The sequence below is a fragment of the Delphinapterus leucas genome, chromosome 2, assembly GCF_059928025.1.
Source record: "Delphinapterus leucas isolate spDelLeu-1000000601 "Yukka" chromosome 2, BTC_Dleu_Yukka2, whole genome shotgun sequence".
Taxonomy (NCBI): Eukaryota; Metazoa; Chordata; class Mammalia; order Artiodactyla; family Monodontidae; genus Delphinapterus; species Delphinapterus leucas.
Window position 1 is genome coordinate 154,146,482 of NC_143130.1, and position 27,328 is coordinate 154,173,809.

At 40.0% G+C, this 27,328-nt stretch overlaps 1 protein-coding gene across 2 annotated transcripts in view; it reads right to left on the minus strand.

Moving 5' to 3' along the window:
- Nucleotides 1-582: 582 nt before the first annotated feature.
- The window catches only part of TMED10 (transmembrane p24 trafficking protein 10), a 44,133-nt gene continuing 17,387 nt past the window's right edge, over nt 583-27,328 (minus strand). Inside the window, exons 2-6 of one of the 2 annotated variants that reach the window (XM_089907977.1) lie at nt 25,728-25,839; nt 20,377-20,450; nt 19,335-19,466; nt 4,201-4,327; nt 583-3,765 (exon numbers count right to left, since the gene is read on the minus strand). In XM_089907977.1, coding sequence (XP_089764103.1) covers nt 3,644-3,765; nt 4,201-4,327; nt 19,335-19,466; nt 20,377-20,450; nt 25,728-25,839 — 567 coding nt within the window. In that variant the 3' untranslated portion in view covers nt 583-3,643. The remainder of the gene's footprint in view (nt 3,766-4,200; nt 4,328-19,334; nt 19,467-20,376; nt 20,451-25,727; nt 25,840-27,328) is intronic. The other variant, XM_022576520.3, reaches the window with a different exon arrangement.

Below are 27,328 nucleotides of genomic sequence, written 5' to 3' on the forward strand. Positions count from 1 at the left end.
CACAACAGTGAGAGGCCCACGTATCGCAAAAAAGACAAAAAAACCAAAACAAAAACACCAAAAAAACCAAAACAACAACAACAAAAACAATTTAAAAAAAAAAGAAGCTTTATGGAAAAGATTCAACTGCAAGTAAAAGGAACGGAGAAAATGGCCTTTACCTGCTGGAGTGGGGTTTCGCATAGATGTGATGGGTCAAAAAAGCAAGTCCTGGGGGGGTTCTAAATTGGGAGGGGTATTCTAAGAATGGAGGGAAAGGGAGAAGACCCTCTGTAGGAATAATTCCAGTAGCAGTTTCTAAAACAGAGAAGCTACAGAGAATTCCTGGCTTACAGAACCCTATTTGGTCTTTCTGAACATGTATAATTATTATTACTTTAATATACAGTTTATACATTTATATATAAAGTATAATAAACTTTTACTAGCTCACATAAACTTTATCCATCTGGAGTAAATTACAAACATTTTTTCTCTAATTCGTCACATATAATTTGCCATACTTTAATACTGAGGAATATGGAGGAATTATTGCCAATCCAGACAAGGAGATACTCGAGTAACAGAAAAATACACCTAAAATAGTTTCTGCTAGCCTTTATTTGAGGAAATTTACACAAAAATCCCCAATCCAACACTTACAAGTGAATCTGTATAAATCCATAAATCCCACATGCCTCTTTCCATTAAACAAACATAAAAACAGGTTATGACAGGGGTTTATGACAATGGTATAACAAAGCTTACTTAAAACTATCACTTTCATCAATAATTTACAGGCTTTGTTGAATAACAGGTTCAAAAATGGAAGAAAGCAGATAACATCTTCGTTTTTAAAGCTGATTTGCTCTTGCACTAGTCTTTTATCAAAGGCAAATAATTTTACTTTTTAGATAAAATCAAACTGTGATATCAATGAACTTTAAACCAAAAGCACAAATTCCAAGTTTGTAGTCTTGGCATGAGTAAAAGGAAAGGACAGGAAAGAATTTCAGTTTCACAAAGTCACATGTGGGAACAAAACATCAGCCAAATAAAGTATTTTCCTCTCCTATCTTCTTCTTTGACATTTTGTCAGAACAGAAGACTACAACCAACTGAGTAGCTTTCATTGTTTCTAAAAAGGGAAAAGGCACCAGTCAGAAATATGAAAGTTTCTTGTTAGGCTAATGGTACAGAACAGTATTTCACCTTTAAACGTCTAAGGATGGATCTTAACTCACAAGTCTGGTTATTCTCTTCCCTGCTTGGATGTATCCTCTGTTGTTTAGTATATGTAATACCACAGATAGACTTTCTCAACATCTGCTGCCCTTATGGTGAGATCTGGCTGCCAGGTTCTCAGAAACAGTATCTATCAATTCTTAACAGCAGATGGCAATGTTGCACAAATTAATGACAGCACTACTTTTATGCCACACCAGAGGAATGGATAGAGGGAGTCAAAAGAGGGGGGAAAAAAAGGCTTTTGGGTTCACAATAGCTGGAACATTTACAGAACAGCCTGGGAGTTTAACAACATAACTCACTCCCTCTTTCCCCTTTGTACTTTATCCAGGTCATGACAGCACTGTTCTCTGTTAATTCCAACATGCTGCTTCTTAGCTGCAAGCTGCAGAGCCCTAAGTCCTGTAATGCTTGTCATTGCGATGGGACAAGCCCTGTAACAGTCAGCAGGGTTAAAAAAAGAGATTACAGAAAGGACAAACTCCCACCCACTTTATTGGGAGAAGTGGGGAAAATATCAAGTGATGTTATTTTTTCACTGTTGTTTATGAACATGATCATTCGTGTCCACTCTTTCTCTTATTTACCTTAGTATTGGCCTTTAGGCACCTCATATTCCCAAAGTGATTATTGGATTTGCTTTTATAACATATATTTTCAGGTATTTACTCGATTCATGATCCTTCCAGATGTGTTACCTTTTAATACTTCATATGACTTAATTGTCTAGATGGAATACATAAGAACAGAAATTAAGTCAGTGACTTGCCATGTAAGAAGACTTCGTAAATTTTACTTATATTTTCCTTTGTATAAGTTATGTTAAAAATTTAAGCAACCACATAACTGACAAAGGACTTGTATCTAGGATATATAAGGACTCCTCAAACTCAATAGTATAAGTCAACTATACTTCAATTAAAAAAAAAACCTCAGTAGTAAAAAGAACACACAATCTAATCATAAAATGGGCAAAGGAACAGATATTTCACCAGGAAGAAATACAGATGGCAAATAAACACATGAAAGGATGTTCAACACCATTTACTAATAGGAAAATGCAAATTAAAACCACAATGAATATCATTACACACGCCTCTCAGAATGACTAAAAAAATTAAAAATAAATAGCAAATACTGGTGAGGATGTGGAGAAACTGGATTGGTCATACATTGCTAATGGGAACGTAAAATGACACAGTCATTCTGAAAAAAGCAGGACAGTTTCTTACAAAAATAAACATGTGTTTACCAGATAACCCAGCAATTGCTCTTTTGGGCACTTATCCCAGAGAAATGAAAATTTATGTTCACATAAAAACATGTACATGAATGTTCACAGCAGCTTTATTAGTAATGGCCCAAAACTGAAAACAACAGTGATGTCCTTCAGATGCTGGTTAAACTGTGGTACATCCACACCATGAAATGCTAATGAGCAATAAAGAGGAACAAACTAGTGATATATGCAACAACTTGGATGGATTTCAAGGGCACTATGTTGAGTGAAAAAAGTCAATCTCAAAAGGTTATATACTATGTGATTCCATTTATATAACATTCTTAAAATTACAAAATTAGAGAGATGGAGAACAGATTAGTGGTGCCAGAGGTTGGGGCTTGGGGTTAAGGAAGGAGGTGACTGTGGCTATAAAAGGGTACCCAAGGGATCCATGTGATGAAACGGTTGTGCATCTTGTGGTGGTGGTCACACATCCATACATGTGATAAAACTGCATAGAACTAAACACACATAAATACACAAAAAGAAAGAAGTTCAAGCGGCTGAGCACAAATATTTTAATTCTCTAAAATGAAATTTTCTTTAAGAGTAATCTACAGTTCAAAGCTCATTTCTATGAGGTGTCACATCCATTACACTTTTAAGAGACATAAAATTGTGAAAGGGTACCACCAGAAGCTATCTAAACATTTCAGCTAAGGGTCAAGAGAAAGTTAATGGTATTGTCACACAGAAATCCAAAGAGGACAATCAGAATGAAACAAGTTCAACATGGTCATACAAATGTTGGTAAAAGAACTAGAGTGGAAGCCCAAGCTGGTGAGCAAGTGGGAGAAGGAAAGAAAACATGGTTCAAACAGATCATACGAGGAAACCCAGTACAAATGCTGGCTTTGGCATTATCTAGGTAACCCCTATTTTTTGTCATAGGTGACTCTAATAATAGTCTTATTGTTGCAAAACCAGTCCAAATCCTACCAAGTTAAAAAGAAGTCCCTCTTTGACTTATTGGGTGTAGGTGGTAACCCACGTCCTCCCACACCAAAAGACATCAGTTCTAGCAAGAAAGCTCCAACGTGCCTTGATGGTGCTGCTGGTAGGATGTCTTAGGCCACGGACATCCCAGCGATGTTCTGCTGGCTAAGATACAAGGTGGGAGGAGACTGGGCTTTATTACTCAATCAACTTCTTGGCCTTGAAGAAGCGACGCAGGTAGAAGACCTGCCAGGTGGCTAGACCAATGAGGCAGAACATTGAAAAGATGCTGAAGTACAGGACCCGAGTGTTTGTGGACTCTAAAAAAAAAAGCAAAAGCAGTGTAAATGTAATGAAGTGAGGCTCAGTAGGGTAAACGGCCAGGGGGAAAAGGCAATTAATTAGCTTCACTCTGCCCCTAGGCCTTACAGTAGGATCTCAGATAAGTTTTTTTCTTAAATTTTCATTATCCTATACATAAATGTTAAAAATTACAAAGATTAGTACTATTAGTTTGATACACTATGAGCTGACTGAGAATATGGTCAACTGCTTATCACAGAAAAAACTGCTATTCCCTTGAAAATTTAACAAGGCTCATTTACCTGTAGAGCAACAACACGGAAGTAAGCAATTATCCTTCCACACAACCCCCTTTGGCAAATCTGAGAAAAAGGTACACCAGAATTTAAAGTTTGGGGATCTATCTCCTTTACGGTGCACGTACTAAGAAACAAGAGCTTCCCTCCCCTCACCATTGGTATCACGCATCTCTTCCTCTCGCTTCTTCATATAGGCAAAATCATTAACAATAGATTCTGAAAGGTCTTCTAGGCGTCGTAGCTCTACCTCCAAAGGTTTGAGCTTCTCAACTTTTGCAATCTGGAAAAGAAAGGAATTATGAACACACTCCCTGAAAAAACTGCTACAGTCAAGAACACAACATAACAGAGGAGTCTTTTTAAAAGTTTCGGCAAACTTAAAATTTCTTCTGTCATCATTCTAACACATTTTAAAATTGGGGCTTCTTCCCTTCCCTACTGTCTATATGTTTCCATCTCAGACTTTTTTTATACTTTAATTTTGATTAAAACCTCCTTAGTAGTACTATAATATGGTAGCCTATAAAATAAGATATATTATTTTTCCAAGATTTCTGACTTTAATAAAGCATTTTACTTTGCCTTTCCACTTTTGTCTAAGAAATAAGCAATATTATTAGCATAAGTGTGAGCATCATAGTATTAGTCAAATGTGGTTTTGAGAAGAAAACACACCAAATTCCCAATAGGGAATGCACAGGAATGAGAGAGTACATATAACTATAACATTAAGATAATAACCCAAACTGCAAAATTAGAGAATTCTGGTTTGCTCATTTAAATCCCACAACGCTTTAAGGTTTGTAACAGAGCTCTAGAACCCAGATGAATCCTAGCTCTGCTTAAAAAAAAAAAAAATCCACCGTTTTTTTGTTTTTGTTTTTTAACATCTTTATTGGAGTATAATTGCTTTACAGTGTTGTTAGTTTCTGCTGTATAACAAAGTGAATCAGCTATATGTATACATATATCCCCATGTGTTTTGTTTTTAATTACACAGCCAGTTATCAAAATAAATCTCCAAGGACATCACTGTGTGCTAAGGAATGAAGGGTATGAGAAATAAACTGTCTTCCTTTTTCACCCCAGACCACTGTGAAACCTCCAAGAGCATCTAGTAACTAAAGGCATATATGATCAGAGAGAGGATTTCATTATTCTATTTGTTTTTTCTTTATCAATCTTAGATTATGATTTGTATTAAAATGGGGATATAACACCAGAGCATTTCAGATCTTAAAATTCATATACCAGTTGCTCTTACATGTTTTCCACAGAGAACTCTTCAAAAGATATTTCTACATCTGCTTCTTTACTCCCTATACATTCTCTATACAACTCCCCACTTTTTCTTAATCACTGCGCCACCAAGGAAGTCCTAAGGTACCTAAAATATAGTGATGGATTTGTAATGATCCACCTAAGTTTCTTTCACTGGATGTACATTTTCTTACAATTGTAAAATGTTGGATACAGTTAATAGCTTGACTGACAGCTAGCTACAGAACAGAATAAAGCTAACTGGTTATAAGATTTACAATGGTTAGTTAATACACTGAGCTAACACTCTTAGCTGAATACCCAAACACCAGGTTTTGCCATTAACCTACAATATATATCTGTTAATTGATTTCATATAGAGGTGCAGAGCAAAGAAATCCCCCCAGGAAAAAGATACAAGACATATATAATAAGCTGAACCTTAGGCTGTTTAACATTTTCCCTCCTGGTATATGCTTTCCCCTCCAAAGCTTCTTGAATGAGATAGTATGAAGGCAACAGCATGATACATCTTTAGAGATAAGTGCTTTAAGGCTCCTTAAATAGAAACTTATAAAAGGAACTGGAAGTGACACTATGGCTGTACCTCTCTCTGCCAGCTGAAAATAATATTCTTAAAAATTACTTTGAAGACTACTTCTAACTCCCCACTCTTTTTTTGGTTAAATGACAATAGCCCAAAGGCCTAAAACCCCAAAAAGGAGGATGGAATGAAAATAAAAATAGCCTTTGTAGAATATAGTCCCCCAAACCTCTCCCAATCCTTTTCCTTTCTGGTGTTTCATTTATTTTTTAGCTATACAAGAAACATATAAATATGTCCCCTTACTAAAGAATTTAAATTATTCAGAAGCAAAGGAAACAAAAACAAAAGGCCCATCTTCACAGCTCCTCGATCCCCACATCCACACATTCCTTCCCAGAGGTGGTTATGAACTTGGTGTATATCTTTCTAGACCTTGTCAGAAGATAACACACTATTTACGCCTTTGTATGTATATAAATGTACACAGGAAAATATAATTAAAAACATACTTATAAATGCGATCATAATGTATATGTTGTTCTAAGGCTTCCTTCTTTTCATTTAATAAAATCTTTCCAAAAACTTCAGTGCTGGGCTTCCCTGGTGGCACAGTGGTTGAGAGTCTGCCTGCCAATGCAGGGGACCCAGGTTTGTGCCCCGGTCCGGGAAGATCCCAGATGCTGCGGAGCGGCTGGGCCTGTGAGCCATGGCCGCTGAGCCTGAGCGTCCGGAGCCTGTGCTCCGCAACGGGAGAGGCCACAACAGTGAGAGGCCCGCTTACCGCAAAAACTTCAGTGCTTGTAGATTCACCTCATACTTACTTCTTAACTGCTACATAGTACTCCATATGGCATATGGGCCACTGTTTACTTAATCATTCAATTTCCTAACCCCTTTTCTAGTATAGGACCTACTGTAGACTCTATACTTCTATTCATAACATATCATCCAAGTCGATTTCATTTTCTCAATGAAATCCCTACTCAATCCTGCCCTTAATTCAGTAAATTATTTGCAGACTTCCTGAGTGGGATGAAGGTCTCTTTCCCTAAAAAACATCTCTGCCTGATAACTACCTTTATTCTTGATATTAGTTTAAAATCCAGCAAACGTAAAGAATTGCCAAAAGACTAAAACAATATTGAAAACCAACTTGCTATTTCAACCATCTAACATACCATGGATACTCAGTGGAAATAACAAAAATAATGAATATATTTCTACATTTAATCTAAACCTAGAAATCAAAACAAATGTAAAAAGGTTTTTCTGTTTTGTTTTTTAACATGTTAATACCCTAACAATGTTTTTCTGAGGGCTTATTATGTGCAAGGCACCAAGATAAATTATGATCTCTGCTCCTAAGAAGCTCACAGTCTCGTGGAGAGGCTCACCTAAAAAGCTACAACCATAATATAAAGCACTATGTATTAACTTCTACAACAAAGGTACACATTGAAAGTGGAATGCAAAGAAAGTAGCACGAACTTAATTACAATTGGAAGAATAAAGGAAAGCTTAACAGGAAGTGGGGGAGTTGGGTCATACAAGGTGTACAGGATTTTAAGAGATGGGAGAGACAGATATTTAAGGCTGAGGGGAACCTGCAAACCAAAACATGTAGGGAAGAAAGTACAGGCCCTGCTTAGGAGGCCATGAGTAGCCATAAAGTAGGTAGATGTGCGTGTGTGTGCGCGCATGCGAGCTTGTGGGTGGGTGATGGGTAACAGCAAATATAAGCCTCAAAAGTTAGGCTGGGGCTTCCCTGGTGGCGCAGTGGTTGGGGGGTCTGCCTGCCGATGCAGGGGACGTGGGTTCGTGCCCCGGTCTGGGAGGATCCCACATGCCGCGGAGCGGCTGGGTTCGTGAGCCATGGCCGCTGAGCCTGCGTGTCCGGAGCCTGTGCTCCGCAGCGGGAGAGGCCACAGCAGTTAGAGGCCCGCGTACCACAAAAAAAAAAGTTAGGCTGGAGCTAAATTGAGGATGAGGATGAAGAAGGTAATATAATGAATTAGACCTATTACTATATACCCAGAAAGTGATCCGTATTTTATATCTTATACTCTCACTTAATCCTCATAACATAATCCTATATATGGTGAATATTATTATTCCTAAATTTCTCAGATGAGGAAATTAAGGCTCAGAGTGTTAAATAACTTGCCCAAGGTCTCAGAGCTTGGTTGAGCTAGAATTGCAATCCAAGTCTGAGTTTATATTTTATTCTGTAGGAACAAAAAATTTGGTGAAGAAAACCAGATGACTAGACTAAGTTTTATCTGGATCAAAAGTGAAGTGAATGTGCTATATAGTAGGCCACAAGGATCTGGGTAAGTTGTCCAGTTTATCAGTTAAGCTTCATAAGTTTCATACTGCATTACTCTCATTTTTATAACTAATAGAATAAAATTTTAAAACAAATTATCCTAAGTATTTTAAAGTAGACCCTCTTCGCTTGCCCAGGACTAAGCATTCAAAGAGTATCATCAAGGGACTTCCCTGGTGGTCCAGTGGTTAAGAATGCGCCTTCCAATGCAGGGGACGCGGGTTCGATCCCTGGTCGGGGAGCTAAGATCCCATAAGCTGCGGGGCAACTAAGCCCGTGCACCACAACTACTGAGCCTGTGCGCCACAACTAGAGAGCCCACGCGCTGCAACTACCGAGCCCACGCACTCTGGAGCCTGCACACAACTAGAGAGAAGCCTGAACATCACAACGAAGATCCCACATGCTGCAACTAAGACCCAATGCAGCCAAATAAATAATAATAATAAGAGTATCATCAAGACTTTATATCAGTCAGTACAAAAAGCTAATAAGAAAACCTCTATCAATATCCCCACTGACTGTTGTTCTGCTATTCAAAACATCTGATTCAATGTTCAAAGTGTCTGTAAGAATGTGAAATTACACATCTCACGAAGGCAGGCCATTATTCTGGTCTACTTTTCTCTTCCAAGGTTGGAAGGATGATGTGTGTTTTGCCAACAGTCTGATAAAAGCAAACCCTATTTGACAATGTGTACCATAGGTTCTCCACTAGGAGGTAGCATTCCCCTTGTAGGCTGCATTTAACCATTAAATAATCAAAAATATCAGAGCTACCAGAGACTTCATTTTACAAATGAGGAAACTCATGATTCCATAAAGTTATTCAGTCCTTTGAGGGGAAGACCAAGACTAGCAGTACCACAGTCTCTTGACTCCCTACCCAGGGTCACCAAAGCATTTAGCATCAAAACTGCAAAGCTCTGCTGTAAAATGTAAGCAGAAATGAATCCCTGACTTCCAAAAGCGTACACACTCAGTGTACCCAAATCGTACCTATCTTTCCAGCCTTAACCATGAAGCCTCCTTTAACCACTACTGTTAACACTAATTCCCTCTTCCCTAATGCCCTACAACACTCAGACTGTGTCACACAATTAACACTCAATCATATACTGTCATATTCACATTGTTTTTGCTTTTTATCCTTTTCCCCCACACTAGTTTGGATCTTGAACTCAACAGAATTAGAATGATATATACCTTGTGTAGTCCCACATGCCTGATACATGGTACACACTTGTAGCTAACCCATTAGGTCCATTCTATGCCTTCTTTAAGGAGCCAACGTTCTCATAGCAGCTATGTGCTGCTGCTCCCCTGAAGCACACACTCCCTGTATGTTAAGAGCACTCCGCATTTACTTTCACTCAGCATTCATCTTCACCAGGCACACTGCCTAGGAAAAAGTTCTCTCTACCACAGTATCTATCACTCTTCATCTGTAATGGTAGGTATTGCTTGGAAAAGCTTTCCCTGTGTATCTACGACACCTCCAAAATAACCGTAAAATTACTCTTCTTAAACCATATCCAAATCTTCCATTCCTCTAATGATGATCTGAATCTAAAGAGTTCAGAGTTCTATGTAATTGTACCAAGGAAAGGTATTAAATCTGAAAGACTGCTTCTTAAAACACACATGTGAAACCAGCCTCTAGAGAATCACTAGATTCTTTCCCTTGGTGGAACACTGAGAAACTCAAGAGAGAAGCTTCTTGAGGAGAACCAGATTCAGACAAATGACTCTGTTATCTCCACACCCCACTCCACAGCCCCTGCAAATTTTAGAAGCATAGTAATAAAAGTGGAGACCATCCAGTCTAACACAATCAAGATAATGAAGACAGTGGTACACCCAAAGGCAAGTCTACTTATACATGGGGGCATGTGAATCACAGGCTTCTTCAACGAAGGTCAAAAGGTCAACTGTGCAAAATAAGTCCAGCTGATACTGCCAACCTTAGGGCTAAATGAATGAAATTTAGAAAGATCCTATTTACTCTGTCATAGCCATTTGGCAGTTTCTAGAAAGGGTAGGAGAAGGGAACTAAAATCTACTGAACTGATCACCTGTGTGTCAGGTGCCTTACCCATGTTATTTCATTTAACTTATGTCAAGAAAGGGATTTTGGATCAAGTATATAAAACCAGAGTTCCTCCTTCATGAGGGCATTCAGAGAAACAGAACCTTTGGAAAGCCTTCAGCTGTTGCTCCAACAAGTGCAACTGTGTTTTTGGTGTATTTGTTGGTAGCAAATGGCATACTAATAGACCCCTAGGCAAAACATGACTTTAGTTGAGTTGAAAATGTGGACATCCAAGCAAGAGGGGACATACACAGCCCAAGAGTTAGAGGATATGTCAGACAGCTCGTTCTTGGTGGGATAATTGCCTTCATTCCCACAACTGTAAGATTAGACAGTAAGTCCCTCCAAACCGCTGATCTAGTTCACAGACCACAAACTAAAAAGAAATGGCTCAATTCACATACTGATTCTACAAAAATGCCACCCTCTGAGGGGCAAATGCCACCCTCTGATAGGGGTGAGAGGTCCTTAAAATACAATGGAGGGAATCAAAAGTGCTTTATTTCTGAGGAAATACACATTCTTTCTCTTTAAAGAATTCAAACTACAAGACTATGCTTCTTTACAAAATGGCAACCATTCTGCCTTCAAATAATGTCACCTTACATTTGTATCGTGTTTACATAGCAATTCACATGCATTAACTAATCCTCCATAACAATTTAGTAGGTAGTGTGGTACTCTGTCCAGCTATTTAGACAGCGATTACTACTACATCTTACAGGACCACATGGGATTTCAGAATTATGAAGTCCGCAAATGTGAGGGAGAGCTGTGATGTGAAAAAAACATTAAAAGAAATGTGCCACCTTCCTGAATCTAAATACTGATGCTGAAGGGCCACAATCCTCTGGAGATAAAGTCTCTCCCTTGCCTCAAGGACCTGAAATTAAATGCCTCAAAACCTCTACATAGGCTCAGTGCTCTCTGGTAATTAACCACTCAACAAGTGCTTCTATTATCCATGTTCTTGTCACAGGCATTAGCCCAGAGACAACTAATAGCTATTTCTGAGCAAGGTTTAAGGCACAGACTGAGAAAAGGCCTAGTCTTTGGCCTGTGTAATAACCACTTGTCCTCCTCTGTCTCAGTCTGATCTGCTTTTTGTGGGGTGGGGGAGTGGGGAGGTAGACCACCGAAGAAAGCAGTGGGAGGAGTTTCTTGGTTAAGAAAGAGAATTTAGAGTTGTGTTGTAACCATGTGCGTAAAGAAAGGCTTAGGACGTGCCAGACTGCCGAAGCAGGAAGCAGGCAAAGGAAGCACTGTGGTTTCCTTTCTGCTAGGGATTCCCCTCTTGGGTTAAGTAAAAGGTCAAGAAAGATAAAGGCCCTTTCCCAGTGTAAACAGAGTCCAAGGATGATGGAAATTCCAGGAGGTATGGGGATTCTAAAATGCCACATGGGGGGTGGCGAAGTCAAGATGGCAGTGTGGGAAGACGTGGAGTCTGCGTCTCCCCAAAACTAGGGTGCCTGCAGGATGCTGGTGGGGGACCTCCACGCCCAAGGTGACAGGAGGAAACCCCAAGCGAACTGGTAGGATGTGGGGGGACTGAGAGGGGAGGAGAAGTGGAGGCCAGATAGGACCAGCGCTCCTGAGGGGTGGCTGGAGGGAGGGGAGGGTTTCCCACGCCTGGAGGGACCCTTGGGGGCTCGGATCGGGGGGAGCATGCTATCCCCTGCCCAATCGGCAGAAGTCTGCCTGGCTCTCGGGCTGGGTCCTACCCCCTCAGAGGCCCCCTCGGGGCTGCGTGGGTCCTGGGGGCATAGGAGGGAGGCCAGGGAGATCAAGAGAGGCAGGTGGGAGGGGGCCCTCTGGGATGGCCCTGGCCACTTGAGCCCGGAGACCTGCTGAGCTCCCAGGTGGGGTCCCCCACCCTCTGAGCCCCTTCTGTTCCTTGAGCCTAAGCGCCCCCTCCCCGGGCCTTTTCCAGCCCTAAGCATAAGTCCTAACCATAGGTCCCGCCTACCACCCAAGCCCCGTCCCTGCTTAGGCCCCACCCTCCACAGCCAAGGCCTTTTCCACCTTTCTTTTTTTTTTTTTCCTCTCCTCCTTTCTTACTACTGTGGTTCTGTTTTACCTTCTGGTTGTTGTTTCAACTATATTTTAATTTTTATATTCTTTCTAACATATCTGCTAGTTTCCTAGTCTAATTTTATTTTTTTTCTTTGTCATCATTCTACCCCCCCCCTTTTTTTTTGCCACTCCGTGTGGCTTGCAGGATCTTGGTTCACGAGCCAGGGGTCAGGCCAAAGCTCCTGTGGTGGGAACTCCGAGTCCAAACCACCAGACTAACAGAGAACCTCAGACCCCAGGGAATATTCATAGGAGTGAGGTCTCCCAGAGGTCCTCATCTCAGCACCAAGACCCAACTCTACCCAACAGTGTACAAAGTCCAGTGCTGAAAGCCTCAAGCCAAACAACCAGTAAGACAGGAACACAATCCCACTCATCCAAAAAAAAAAAAAAAAAAAAAAGAAGGAAACAGCAAAAAAATATGTCACAGATGAATGATCAAGGTAGAAGCCTAAAAGATCAAATAAATGAAGAGGAAACAGGCAATCTGCCTGAAAAAGAATTCAGAGTAATTATAGTAAAGATGATCCAGAGTCTTGGAAATAGGATGGAAGCACGGATTGAGAAAATACAAGAAATGTTTAACAAAGACCTAGAAGAACTAAAGAACAAACAGAGAAGAACAACACAATAACTGAAATGAAAAATACAGTAGAAGGAATCAATAACTGAGGCAGAAGAACGAATAAGTGAGCTGGAAGACATAATCATGGAAATAACTGCCGAGGGGCAGAATAAAGAAAAAAGAATGAAAAGAACTGAAGACAATCTCACAGACCTCTGGGACAACACTAAACGCACCAACATTTGAATTATAGGGGTCCCAGAAGAAGAGAAAAAGAAAGGGTCTGAGAAAATATCTGAAGAGATTATAGTGCAAAACTTCCCTAAAATGGGAAAGGAACTAGTCACCAAGTCCAGGAAGCACAGAGAGTCCCATCCAGGATAAACCCCAGGAGAAAGAGACAAAGACACATATTAATCAAGCTAACAAAAATTAAATTCAAAGAAAAAATATTAAAAGCAGCGAGGGAAAAGCAAAAAATAACATACAAAGGACACCCCATAAGGTTATCAGCTGACTTTTCAGCAGAAACTCTGCAGGCCAGAAGGGAGTGGCAGGATATACTTAAAGTGATGAAAGAGAAAAACCTACAACCAAGATTACTCTATCCAGCAAGGATCTCATTCAGATTCTACAGAGAAATCAAAAGCTTTTCAGACAAGCAAAAGCTAAGAGAATTCAGCATCACCAAACCAGCTTTACAACAAATGCTAAAGAAACTTCTCTAGGCGGGAAACACAGAGAAGAAAAAGACCCACAAAAACAAACCAAACAAACCCAAAACAATTAGGAAAATGGTAATAGAAATATACATATCAATAATAACCTTGAATGTAAATGGATTAAATGCCTCAACCAAAAGACACAGACTGGCCAAATGGATACAAACACAAGACCCATATATATGCTGTCTACAAGAGACTCACTTCAGACCTAGGGACACATACAGACTGAAAATGAAGGGGTGGAAAAAGATATTCCATGGAAATCAAAAGAAAGCTGGAGTAGCAATACTCGTATCAGATAAAATAGACTTTAAAATAAAGACTGTTACAAGAGATAAGGAAGGACACTACATAATGATCAAGGGATCAATCCAAGAAGAAGATATAACAATTATAAATGTTTATGCACCCAACATAGGAGCACCTCCATATATAAGGCAAATGCTAACAACCATGAAAGGGGAAACTGACAGTAACACAATGATAGCAGGGGACTTTAACACCCCACTTATACCAATGGACAGATCATCCAAGCAGAAAATAAATAAGGAAACACAAGCTTTAAATGACACAACAGACCAGATAGATTTAATTGATATTCATAGAACATTCCACCCAAAAGTGGCAGAATACACTTTCTTCTCAAGTGCACACAGAATATTCTCCAGGATAGATCACATCTTGGGTCACAAATCAAGCCTCGGAAAATTTAAGAAAACTGAAATAGTATCAAGCATCTTTTCTGACCACAATGCCATGAGACTGGAAATCAATTACAGGAAAAAAACTGTAAAAAACACAAATACAGGGACTTCCTGGTAGCACAGTTTAAGAATCCACCCGCCAATGCAGGGGACATGGGTTCAAGCCCTGGTCCAGGAAGATCCCACATGCCGTGGAGCAATTAAGCCTGTGTGCTACAACTACTGAGCCTGTGCTCTAGAGTCCGCGAACCACAACTACTGAGCCCTCATGCCACAACTACTGAAGCCTGCCCGTGCTCTGCAACGAGAGAAGCCACCACAATGAGAAGCCCGCACACCGCAACGAAGAGTAGCCCCTGCTCGCTGCAACTAGAGAAAGACTGCACGCAGCAACAAAGACCCAATGCAGCCAAAAAAAAAAAAAAAAACCCCACAAATACATGGAGGCTAAACAGTGCACTACTAAATAACCAAGAGATCACAGAAGAGATCAAAAAGTACATAGAAACAAATGACAATGAAAACACGACAACCCAAAACCTATGGGATGCAGCAAAAGCAGTTCTAAGAGGGAAGTTTATAGCAATTCAATCTCACCTCAAGAAACAAGAGAAATTGCAAATAAACAATCTAACCCTACACCTAAAGCAACTAGAGAAAGAAGAACAAAGAAAACCTGAAGTCAGTAGAAGGAAAGAAATCATAAAGATCAGAGCAGAAATAAATGAAATAGAAACGAAGAAAACAATAGCAAAGATCAATAAAACTAAAAGCTGGTTCTTTGAGAAGATAAGCAAAATTGATAAACCGTTAGCCAGACTCATCAAGAAAAAAAGGGAGAGGACGCAAATCAATAAAATTAGAAATGAAAAAGGAGAAATCACAACCAACACCGCAGAAATACAAAGGATTATAAGAGACTACTACAAACAACAATGCCAATAAAACGGACAACCACGAAGAAATGGACAAATTCTTGGAAAGGTAAAATTTTCCAAGACTGAACCAGAAAGAATTAGAAAATATAAACAGACCTATCACAAGCAATGAAATTGAAACTGTAATTTGTTGTTGTTGTTGTTTATTTATTTATTTTTTCTTATTAGTCATCCATTTTATACACATCAGTGTATACATGTCAATCCCAATCTCCCAATTGAAACTGTAATTTAAAATCTTCCAACAAACAAAAGTCCAGGACCAGATGGCTTCACAGGCAAACCCTACCGAACATTTAGAGAAGAGCTAACACCAATCCTTCTCAAACTCTTCCAAAAAATTGCAGAGGGAGGAACACTCCCAAATCCATTCTACGAAGCCACCATCACCCTGATACCAAAACCAGAAAATGATACCACAAAAAAAGAAAATTGGAGACCAGTATCACTGATGAACAGAGATGCAAAGTTCCTGAACAAAATACTAGCAAACGGAATCCAACAACATATCAAAAGGATCATACACCATGATCGAGTGGGATTTATCCCAGGGATGCAAAGATTCTTCAATATACACAAATCAATGTGATACACCACATTAACAAACTGAGGAATAAAAACCATATGATCATCTCAATAGATGCAGAAAAAGCTTTTGACAAAATTAAACACCCACTTATGATAAAAACTCTCCAGAAAATGGGCATAGAGGGAACCTACCTCAACATAATAAAGGCCTTATATGACAAACCCACAGCAAACATCATACTCAATGGTGAAAAGCTGAAAGCATTTCCACTAAGATCAGTAACAAGACAAGGGTGTCGACTCTAGCCACTCTTATTCAACATAGTTTTGGAAATCCTAGCCACGGCAATCATAGAAGAAAAAGAAATAAAAGGAATACAGATTGGAAAAGAAGAAGTAAAACTGTCACTATTTGCAGATGACATGATACTATACGTAGAAAATCCTAAAGATACCACCAGAAAACTATTAGAACTAATCAATGAATTTGGTAAGGTTGCAGGATACAAAATTAATGCTCAGAAATCTCTTGCATTCCTATACACTAACAACAAAAAATCAGAAAGAGAAATTAAGGAAACAATCCCATTTACCATCACAACAAAAAGAATAAAATACCTAGCAATAAACCTATCTAAGGAGGTAAAAGACGTGTACTCAGAAAACTAAAAAACACTGATGAAAGCAATCAAAGATGACATAAACAGATGGAGAGATATACAATGTTCCTGGATTGGAAGACTCAGTATTGTGGAAATGACTATACTACTCAAAGCAACCTACAGATTCAATACAATCCCTATCAAATTACCAATGGCATTCTTCACAGAATTAGAAAAAAATTTTTACAATTCATATGGAAACACACAAGACCCCAAATAGCTAAAGCAATCTTGAGAAAGAAAAACGGAGCTAGAGGAATCAGGCTCCCCAACTTCAAACTATACTACAAAGCTACAGTATTCAAGACAGTATGAACCGGTTTTCAGGGCAGAAATAGAGACACAGATATAGAGAACAAACGTATGGACACCAAGTGGGGAAAGTGGCGGGGGTGGTGGTGGTGGTGGTGGTGTGATGAATTGGGAGATTGGGATTGACATACATACACTAATATGTATAAAATAGGTAACTAATAAGAACCTGCTGTATAAAAAAATAAATTAAAAAAAGAAAGACAGTATGGTACTGGCATGAAAACAGAAATATAGATCAATGGTACAAGATAGAAAGCCCAGAGATAAACCCACGCACATATGGCCACCTAATTTACAACAAAGGAAGCAAGAACATACAATAGAGAAAAGACAGCCTCTTCGATAACTGGTGCTGGGAAAACTGGACAGCTACATGTAAAAGAATGAATTTAGAACACTACCTAACACCATACACAAAAATAATCTCAAAATGGATTAAAGACCTAAAAGTAAGACCAGACACTATAAAACTCCTAGAGGAAAACATAGGAAGAACACTCTTTGACATAAACCACAGCAAGGTCTTTTTTTGACCCACCTCCTAGAGTAATGCAAATAAAAATAAAAATAAACAAATGGGACCTAATGAAACTTAAAAGCTTTTGCACAGCAAAGGAAACCATAAACAAGACGAAAAGACAACCCTCAGAATGGCAGAAAATATGTGCAAATGAAACAAGGGACAAAGGATTAATCTCCGAAATATACAAATAGCTCATGGAGCTCAATATCAAAAAAACAAACAATCAAATTAAAAAATGGGTGGAAGGGGCTTCCCTGGTGGCGCAGTGGTTGAGAATCTGCCTGCCAATGCAGGGGACACGGGTTCAGGCCCTGGTCCGGGAAGATTCCGCATGCCGCAGAGCAACTGGGCCCATGAGCCACAATTACTGAGCCTGCACGTCTGGAGCCTGTGCTCCGCAACAAGAAAGGCCGCGATAGTGAGAGGCCCGCACACCGCGATGAAGAGTGGCCCCTGCTTGCCACAACTATAGAAAGCCCTCACACAGAAACGAAGACCCAACACAGCCATAAATAAATAAATAAATAAATTTAAATGATATGGGCTTCTAAGAAGACCTCTGCTTAAAAAAAAAAAAAGAAAAAGAAATGGGTGGAAGACCTAAATAGACATTTCACCAAAGAAGACATACAGATGGCCAAGAGGCACATGAAAAGATGCTCAACATCACTATTAGAGAAATGCAAATCAAAACTACAATGGGGTATCACCTCATAACAGTCAGAATGGCCAGCATCAAAAAATCTACAAACAATAAACGCTGGAAAGGGTGTGGTAAAAAGGGAACCCTCCTGCACTGTTGGTGGGAATGTAAATTGATACAACCACTATGGCAAACAGTATGGAGGTTTTTTAAAAAACTAAAAATAGAACTACCATATGGCCCAGCAATCCCACTACTGGGCATATACTAAGAAAAACATAATTCAAAAAGAGACATGTACCACAATGTTCGTTGCAGCACTATTTACAATAGCCAGGACATGGAAGCAATCTAAATGTGCATTGACAGATGAATGGATAAAGAAGATGTGGCACACATATACAATGGAATATTACTCAGCCATAAAAAGAAACGAAATTGAGTTATTTGTAGTGAGGTGGATGGACCTAGAGTCTGTCATACAGAGTGAAGTAAATCAGAAAGAGAAAAACAAATACCATATGCTAACACATGTATAGGGAATCTAAAAAAAAATGGTACTAATGAACCTAGTGGCAGGGCAGGAATAAAGACGTAGACATAGAGAATGGACTTGAGGACATGGGGTGGAGGGGGAAGCTGGGGCGAAGTGAGAGTAGCATCAACATATATACACTACCGAATGTAAAATAGCTAGTGGGAAGCAGTTGCATAGCACAGGAGATCAGCTCGGTGCTTTGTGATGACCTAGAGGGGTGGAATAGGGAGGGTGGGAGGGAGGCTCAAGAGGGTGGGGACGTGGGGATGTATGCATGCACGTGGCTGATTCAATTTGTTGTGTGACAGAGGCTAGCGCAGTATTGTGGAGCAGCTATACTCCAATAAAGATATATTAAAAAAATAATAAAAAAGTAAAATGCCATACGCTAGTGACGTCCACATCATTCTATATGTAAACTCACAATAATACCATCTGTTTTAGAGAAAAACAAGCTATGTCTAATATGCAGTCTGAGGTTGAGAATATAGCAGCAGTACTCAAAAACTGAAAATCATTTTACCTATTCTTCTACCTCATGATAATACAACATTTTTCTTAGTGTTTTATGCCGTACAACAGTGCTTTAACTTACATGATCTTATTTAGATATAATTAGGATTCTTGGATTTTTCAGTTTACTCTTAAGTTCATCAAACAAAGAAGCTCTTGCTTTATTTCTTTTACTTAAACTAGCCTGGAGACAGAAACAAGCAAATCAAAGTCTCCACTAGGAACTGTCTTCCATTCGCAACTGCATCACTTGCTCCTGTTTATTCCCTACAAATAACTCAGTCTAGTTTTGTTCAGTTGAACACACACATGAACTAGGAAAAAAGAGGAAAGACCTGGAGAGCTGCAATCATTGTAGTACTACTTCCTGTCGTAGAACCAGCCAGTCGCTTCCAATCTTCCATTTTAGGATATTTCCCTTCCAAGTTCTGACCAAAGATAGAATAACTTCTCCTGCTCCAACATTCCTAGAAAATTCTCTTAAATCACTTAAAACAACTTTCTTTTGTTTATTCAGTTTACATTCTTCAAAAGCCATTTACATTTCCTGTACCCCACCTCTTCTTCATGCCTTCAGGTACTGCTGTAAAAAGACTGATCTCGGTACAAACACTCTTATCTTTCTGTAAAGATCAATCCTCCAGTCTTAAATAGTTCTTGTGGTTTTTCAAAGGTGCTCTTCATTTGAAGAACCATTTTGTGCTGCCCCCAGAGTCTCTCACAATAATTGAGATTAAAAGGGCTTGGTCTCCCTTCCCCTAATTCTATGCACACTTCCACCTCCCTACCACCCAAATAAATGCCTATTTTTGTTCTCTACAATACTTCCTGTCAGCAAAACTGCTAGTCTCTTGCAGTTTTTTCTTCCATCTTGCTCTCTCTTTGAAATTATTTTAACTAAAAGCTACTTTTGATTATTGTGTTTCTCAAAGACAGCACAACTGTTCAAGTCTAAAACGGCACTGAATCTATGCCCTAGCTATATACATAGCTGTCAGTCGGGGAATAAAAGCCATAGGAATTTTTTTAAAAATCACTTTTCTTAACCTTGAACATTAACATAAATGAATTCCAGCTTTTAAAAATTATAAATATATATCTGGTTTCAGACGTCTCAAGAGCACTAATGGCATATGCTTGGGTTTTATCACACCAACATTTCTATAGGACAGTTGGTCCAGTCATTTGGCTGACAGCACAGCCAGAATTATTGTTCAAGGCTGTTAACATAACTTTTTATATCAAGCTGGTTATCACATGACTGCTGAGAAAACCACAGCCTCCTGGGCAAAGCACAGCCTGTTGGCCTGACTAGGTCACAGAAACCTCACAGAACAGCAAGCTACTGCCTCTACTGGCTGTTACAGCAGGACATACCTCTTCGTAATTTTTCGCCTCCACTCCATGCTTCATGTCTAGGATCACGAGTTGGTCAGGTATCCGCCCTGTTCCTGAGAAAGAAATCAAAGGATTCATTGTGCGGAATGTTTAAAATTCCGGGAAATCACCCACCCACCCTCCCTCTCCCTAAGCCCTACCCTCTCAATAGAGGGAAACAGCGGCAACTCCTCCCCCTACTCAGCTGCAGAAAATTCCTGGCTCTGGCTAAAAATCACAAGCATTCCAGACAAAGCCTCTATCTGTGTGGGGTGCCAGAAAGTGACAAGAACATGCTGCTGGCAAACATCTCTGAGGGAGCAGGACACAAGATACTGCAGCTGGTACTACAGAGGAACAGAACAGGGGAAGAGAAAACACACAGGCTCACTGGATTAGGAAATGAAAGTCACAACAGCATACAACTGAGTGGCATATAGACCAATAGGTAGAGGGCACCAACTTAGGCTGAAAAGGCACATTCCACATCTGAAAAGGCTGACCTGTGAAATTCTGAGAGAAGGATTACTCGGTATACGCTAAGCTTGAATTTACTTAATACAAATATGAGTACTGAAAAGTACACAGGATTTGTCTACTATTCCACTTATTTCAAACATTTTGGTCGATGTAAGGCCATTTCAATAGGTAAACAAAGTGTTATGGGACTATTCCCACAAAGCCTTTAGAAGAGCCCAAGAAGAAACTTAACAGTAAGAGTAAAATTCTCAGGGATACTTCTTACAAACAGAAAAGTCTATTTGGGATAGTAGGACCAACAGAGCAATGTTCATATTAGAAAAGATAATCTGATTCAGCTTGATCAAAAGGAATTCTACTCAGGCTTCCCTGGTGGCGCAGTGGTTGAGAGTCCACTGCGCCGGTCCGGGAAGATCCCACATGCCGCGGAGCGGCTGGGCCTGTGAGGCATGGCCGCTGAGCCTGCGCGTCCGGAGCCTGTGCTCTGCAATGGGAGAGGCCACAACAGTGAGAGGCCCACGTACCGCAAAAAAAAAAAAAAAAAGGAATTCTATTCTTACATCATCAAATAGGAGAAAGGGCAAGATTCAAAAGAGGCCCAGAAAACTGCTCAGTCTCAATCTCCTGGAATTCACCTGATTACTTGTATAATTAAAAACTGCCTGCATGAAATTAGGAGTTTTGGGAAATACTGCCAGTTAAGTATCATGGTTCCTGAGACCATAAGCCATAGAGAGTGGTACTGTACCCTGAGAAACACTGGAGATTTTCTGAAACGTCAATTCAAAAACTACTCATTAAGAACTCACAAGGCGCTAGAACAGAGATTGCAATCTCTGCCTTCAAATAATTCTATGGGCATCTAAGACATAAATATGCATACCAGCTACAGTAAAAATGCAAAGCATATAAAACTTGAAGGAAAAAACAAAAACGGTTCAGACAATCCCAGCTATGGAGCAAAGGTTAGAAGAGGGAAGAGATTAGTTGTGGACAGGCTTCACTTGAGAGGTAGCACCTGACGGCAGACAAAGTATCTGGACAGAAGGGAACACATGAACAAAGACAGCTATTGAAAGGATTGTGGCATGTTTAAAAGACAGTAAAGAAGTTCTTTTGGATAGACTAGAAAGATCAATTTGAAAGCTTATAAGACTGAATAGGTAGGATCAAGAAACTAAGCCAAGGACTTTCCTGGTGGCACAGTGGTTAAGAATCCACCTGCCAATGCAGGGGACACCGGTTCGAGCCCTGGTCCGGGAAGATCCCACATGCCGCAGAGCAACTCAGCCCGTGCGCCCCGACTACTGAAGCCCGCATGCCTAGAGCCCATGCTCCGCAACAAAGAGAAGCCACCGCAATGAGAAGTCTGCACATGCAATAAAGGGTAGCCCCCGCCTGCTGCAACTAGAGAAAGCCCGCATGCAGCAATGGAAACCCAACGCAGCCAAAAATAAATAAATACATTTATTTAAAAAAAAAAGAAAAAGAAAGAAACTAAGCCAAGTCACAGATACCTTCTGAGCATTAAACCAATTAGGTTTCCAAAACAAAAGAAAGCAAAACAAAAAGTGACACCCAGAGAGGTATCTTCTCCCAAATCTAATGTGCAATCCTGATCACAGCACTGCCTGTAAGAGATTCAATGCAAATATTTGCTTCTCCTTCCTCACTTAAAAAGTTGTGAAATCCAAGCAGCTCACAGCTCCGCCTGGTCGGAATGATCAAAATATTCTCTTCCTAACAGACTCTTCTCGCTATCTCTGTTTGCCACAGCACAGCTTTAGCATTATTCAAAGACGAATGAAACCACAAAACCACAGACCATCTGAGTCCAGACCATACAATTTCTTGCACAGAACAGCCAGCCCAGCCCCTTAATTGACATCATGGCCATAAAGGGTCTCCTTTGTAAAAACACCCTTTAAAATTTCTCTCTGCCTGACAAATAGACAGTCTTTTAAAGGTGCTCCAAAGACTACAAGGTATCAGGTCTTCACATCAGAATAAACAGCTGAATAAACACAAATGAAACTAGAAATTGAATGCTGGCTATAACGTGTGTGTGTACACATACATTTATACATATATACACACACATTTTTGAACTAGTTCCTAGGCATTTACATGCACAGCATCAGCATATAAGAAATTCAGAACAAAAGATAATCTCTGCCTTCAAAGAGTACAAAATTGGGAATGTAAGATATATACACGAGACACTTAAACAACACAAGGCTGTGTGTGTGAGATATATATATATTCAAATACTTAAATAAACAATCCAATCAGTAAGTGATGCACTATTCAGAGGAAGCCACACTGACCTCCTTGCTGTTTCTGAGACATGCTCAGCATCTTAAGGTGTTTGCTTTCTCTCCAAAGCCCTCATTACCATCTGACTTATTTTTTTTTAATAAATAAATAAATTTATGGCTGCACTGGGTCTTTGTTGCTGCACGCGGGCTTTTCTCTAGTTGCGGCAAGCGGGGGCTACTCTTTGTTGTGGTGTGCAAGGCTTCTCTTATTGCGGAGCATGGGCTCTAGGCGCACAGGCTTCAGCAGTTGTGGCTCGCGGGCTCTAGAGCACAGGCTCAGTAGTTGTGGCGCACAGGCTTAGTTGCTCCGCGGCATGTGGGAGCTTCCTGGACCAGGGATCGAACCTGTGTCTCCCGCATTGGCAGATGGATTCTTAACCACTGCGCCACCAGAGAAGCCCCCGTTTGACTTATATCTGTCTATTGTTTGCTTGCTCCAATGAAAATGTAAGCTCCACTGAGAACAGAGACTTCTGTTTTATTCACTGCTATATCCCCAACACCTAGAACAGTGATGGATGAATCAATCAATTGATTGAGATATCAAGCAGACTAGAACGGCTGAGGGATGCATTCTAAAAGAACTAAAGGTAGGGACTTCCCTTTGGTCCAGTGGGTAAGACTCCACACTCCCAATGCAGGGGGCCTGGGTTCGATCCCTGGTAGGGGAACTAGGTCCCACATGCATGCTGCACCTAAGAGTCCACATGCTGCAACTAAGAAGTCTGCATGCCACAATTAACACGCCGCAACAAAGATCCCACGTGGGGCAACTAAGACTTGGCACAGCTGAAACAAACAAATAAATAAATATTAAAAAAGAAAAACAAAAAAATCCCAAAACTAAAGGTAAACCTATGTTCATATCGGAAGAGAGCATTCCAACAAATGAATAAATGTGACATGTTTAGAAGGCAGAGCAAACCAGAATGACTGGGGCCTGATGGGCAGAGGAAGATAAGGTTGGATGGAGCAAGAGTATAAAGACTATTAAAAGCCATGATGCCTAAAATCCCTTCTAGCTTGAAAATTTCATGATTCTGTGTTTCATTCTATAGAACAGGAATATTACTGCCACTACAAAGAAGGGAAAGCTTTTGAAAAAGGACTGACATAATGAAAGATGTGTTTTAGGAGATAAATCTGGTGGCAGTATTTGGATATATTAAAAGCAGGGATATCAGTTAGAAGGCTAATGACATGATCCATGATTTGAAAGATTAGAGTTCAGATCTGTGTGGTGGCAGATACAGGAGGTATTTTGAAAGAAGTATCAGCATAACTTGATGACAGACTGGAAAAGACAAAAGTATGTAATTTAAAATATGTGAGCCCAAGTAACTGGAAGGATGGTGTTAATACTGATGAGTGAGGGGAACTAATTTGAAAGAGTAGGTCATGAATACAGTCTTAGATGTCTGAGTTTTGAGGTAAGAATAGCACAACCATGTAGAAATGTCTGGAATACTGTTGAGACATCCTGGAACTGGTAGGGGTGGGGGCAGGGAGAAGGGTTATCAGTCATGAAATCACTATTACAGTCTTTTAATTTTCTATTCTTAATCTATTATTCCATTTACTTCAGGCAAACTCCCTTAGCTTTTAGGCTAAACTGACCCACTTTAGATCAGGGGTCAATTTCTGGTTAACTGTTAAAAGCAGCTGGTTCTTTTGCTATTCCTGGGAATATGTTGGAGGTGTTGGCAAAGGTGCCTGCTTTTCTTCTAGGATCGTATGTTCTGAATATTCTATAAATGTAAAATTGCCAGGAGTCCTTTTGCTACCATACGGAGAAAGCCTGAGAATAAAGTCAAATGGAGGCAAAAAGAGGAAGCACTAAAAACAATGTAAGGTTCCAATGATACCGTTAAAACCCCAAGATACAGCCCTACCTGAAGTCAGTACCACACTGTAGACTTCCCTGTTGAGAGAGTCACATGGTCTTTCTCTTCTTCCTCTTTAAGCCAGTTTGAGTTACGTTTTTGTGTCCTGCAGCCCCAAAGGGTCCCAAGTAATATAACAGGTATAAATGCATACAGCTTTTAGAGTCTGGTGTCCTTGAAGCTGAAGAATAGGGAGTGAAAAAGTCCCCAACCACTGAGCACAGAAGCCATCAGGTAATCAATCAGCCTAAAAGTTACTAAGGACTCTTGGCCTTGAGATGCACAGAAGAAGCCACAGCAAGTTATCAGGACTAGGAAATAGCAAGTGCCCTGGAGATCGAAACTGCTTCTGATGATACATTATTTGTCAGACAGACCCTACTTCTAATCCCAAAGAAAACATGTCACTAGCATATAAATGCACTATTTTCTAGCATCTATACCAAATTCAACTCTATCATTCAAGCCAAGTATATCACAGGATTCAAGAAATGCCTACTCCTGCACATGAAGAACTCTACCAATTCGCCAACTTTCACTTATATGTGTGTGCACTCCAGCAAATGTAGTTTTCATTTCCTCTTCTTGCCCAGACCAAGAGAGAAAGTTCACGCTCTAACCTGCTTAGAAGATGATGCTTAATTCAGGGAAAATACTCTGATTTACTTACCCTTGCTCTCAAAACACACTTCGAACATGTCATAATCTTCAGTGGTAAAGGCAAATTTCCCCTTGGTTGCATCCTCCTTGGAGTACAGAATATGGCCAGCAGAATCTGTAATCTAAAAGTAAAAAGTAAGTAAGAACAGGCAGCAAATAATACTCGGGAAGAGAACTTATAGAAATTGGAGAAATGGAAAGAAACACTGTCTATAAAAGACAGTCTAGGGCTTCCCTGGTGGCGCAGTGGTTAAGAATCTGCCTGCCAATGCAGGGGACACAGGTTCGAGCCCTGGTCCGGAAAAATCCCACATGCCGCAGAGCAACTAAGCTCGTGCGCCACAACTACTGAGCCTGCGCTCTAGAGCCCGCGAGCCACACTACTGAAGCCCACGTGCCACAACTACTGAAGTCCGTGCGCCTAGAGCTCGTGCTCTGCAACGAGAGAAACCACAATGAGAAGCCCATGCATCGCAAAGAAGAGTAGCCTCCGCTCGCCGCAACTACAGAAAGCCCGTGCACAGCAAAGAAGACCCAACGCAGCCAAATAAATAACATAAATAAATTTATCAAAAAAAAAAAAAAGACAGTGTGTTATGATCACTATGGTCCAACCATTCCCAAAGACAGGAATTAGATTAGAAGGTGAAACCCAAATACAGCAAATTTCACACAGTTGATATAGTTGATATAAAGTGGGTTTATTAGCAAAAGTTCACTGTATAGAATGTAGATCAGTATCGTTTCCTAGAAAGGGAAAATGGAAGTGGATAATTACTGAAAGAATATACAAAAAGGAGAAAGATATATAAGAACACATTTCCTGTTTAAAACAAATCTTGACACACGGTTGGGGGGAGGGGTGGAGACTGGAAATGGAGCACCTGACACAAGGAGTGAAGGAAAAGAAGGCGTGCTTGGAGGAAAAATCTGGCAGAGCTATTCCTGCAGATTTTATGTGGATTATGTCAATGGCTACAAGGGGTGGGGGAAGGCAGGGGGATAAACAAGAAATTACTCCTAAAAAAGACATCTTTGGCTTCCACAAATGATAATTCCTGTCTTCCAGGTTGTTGCCTCTAGTTTTCCAAATTTAAACCGCTCCATTCCTACAGAATGGCCTGTAAGCACAGACGAAGCGGCATATATTGGTAAGTGAACGGTCGCATATAAAGCAAGGGCTTGACACAGTAATATGACAGACCGGGTCTCAGGCTTCTTTTCTAGAGTACATGGTTGTCTTGGCAGAAGGCACATTTCATGACCTAAGACAGGAAGCTACTTGAAATGTAGAACACAAAAATAGTGGATTCATTATATTAAACTGGACGTTCTAATGCTGTTTGTAAAACAAGATTCAATTATAGATGAGATTTTAAATATGAAAATTGAATAGTATACATATAAACCTATATATTTAAAGCACTTTAATAACACTAGTTATTTCTGAGTAGTGAGATTTCTTTATAATTTTTTTTTCTACAAAGGCATGTATCACTTATGGTCAGAAATAAAGTTATTTCAGTTTTGTGAAGAAAAACATAACGAAAGAATAGTTACCACTGATAGACAAATTTGAAATGATGGGTTAATAAAAAAGGTTTTATGGCA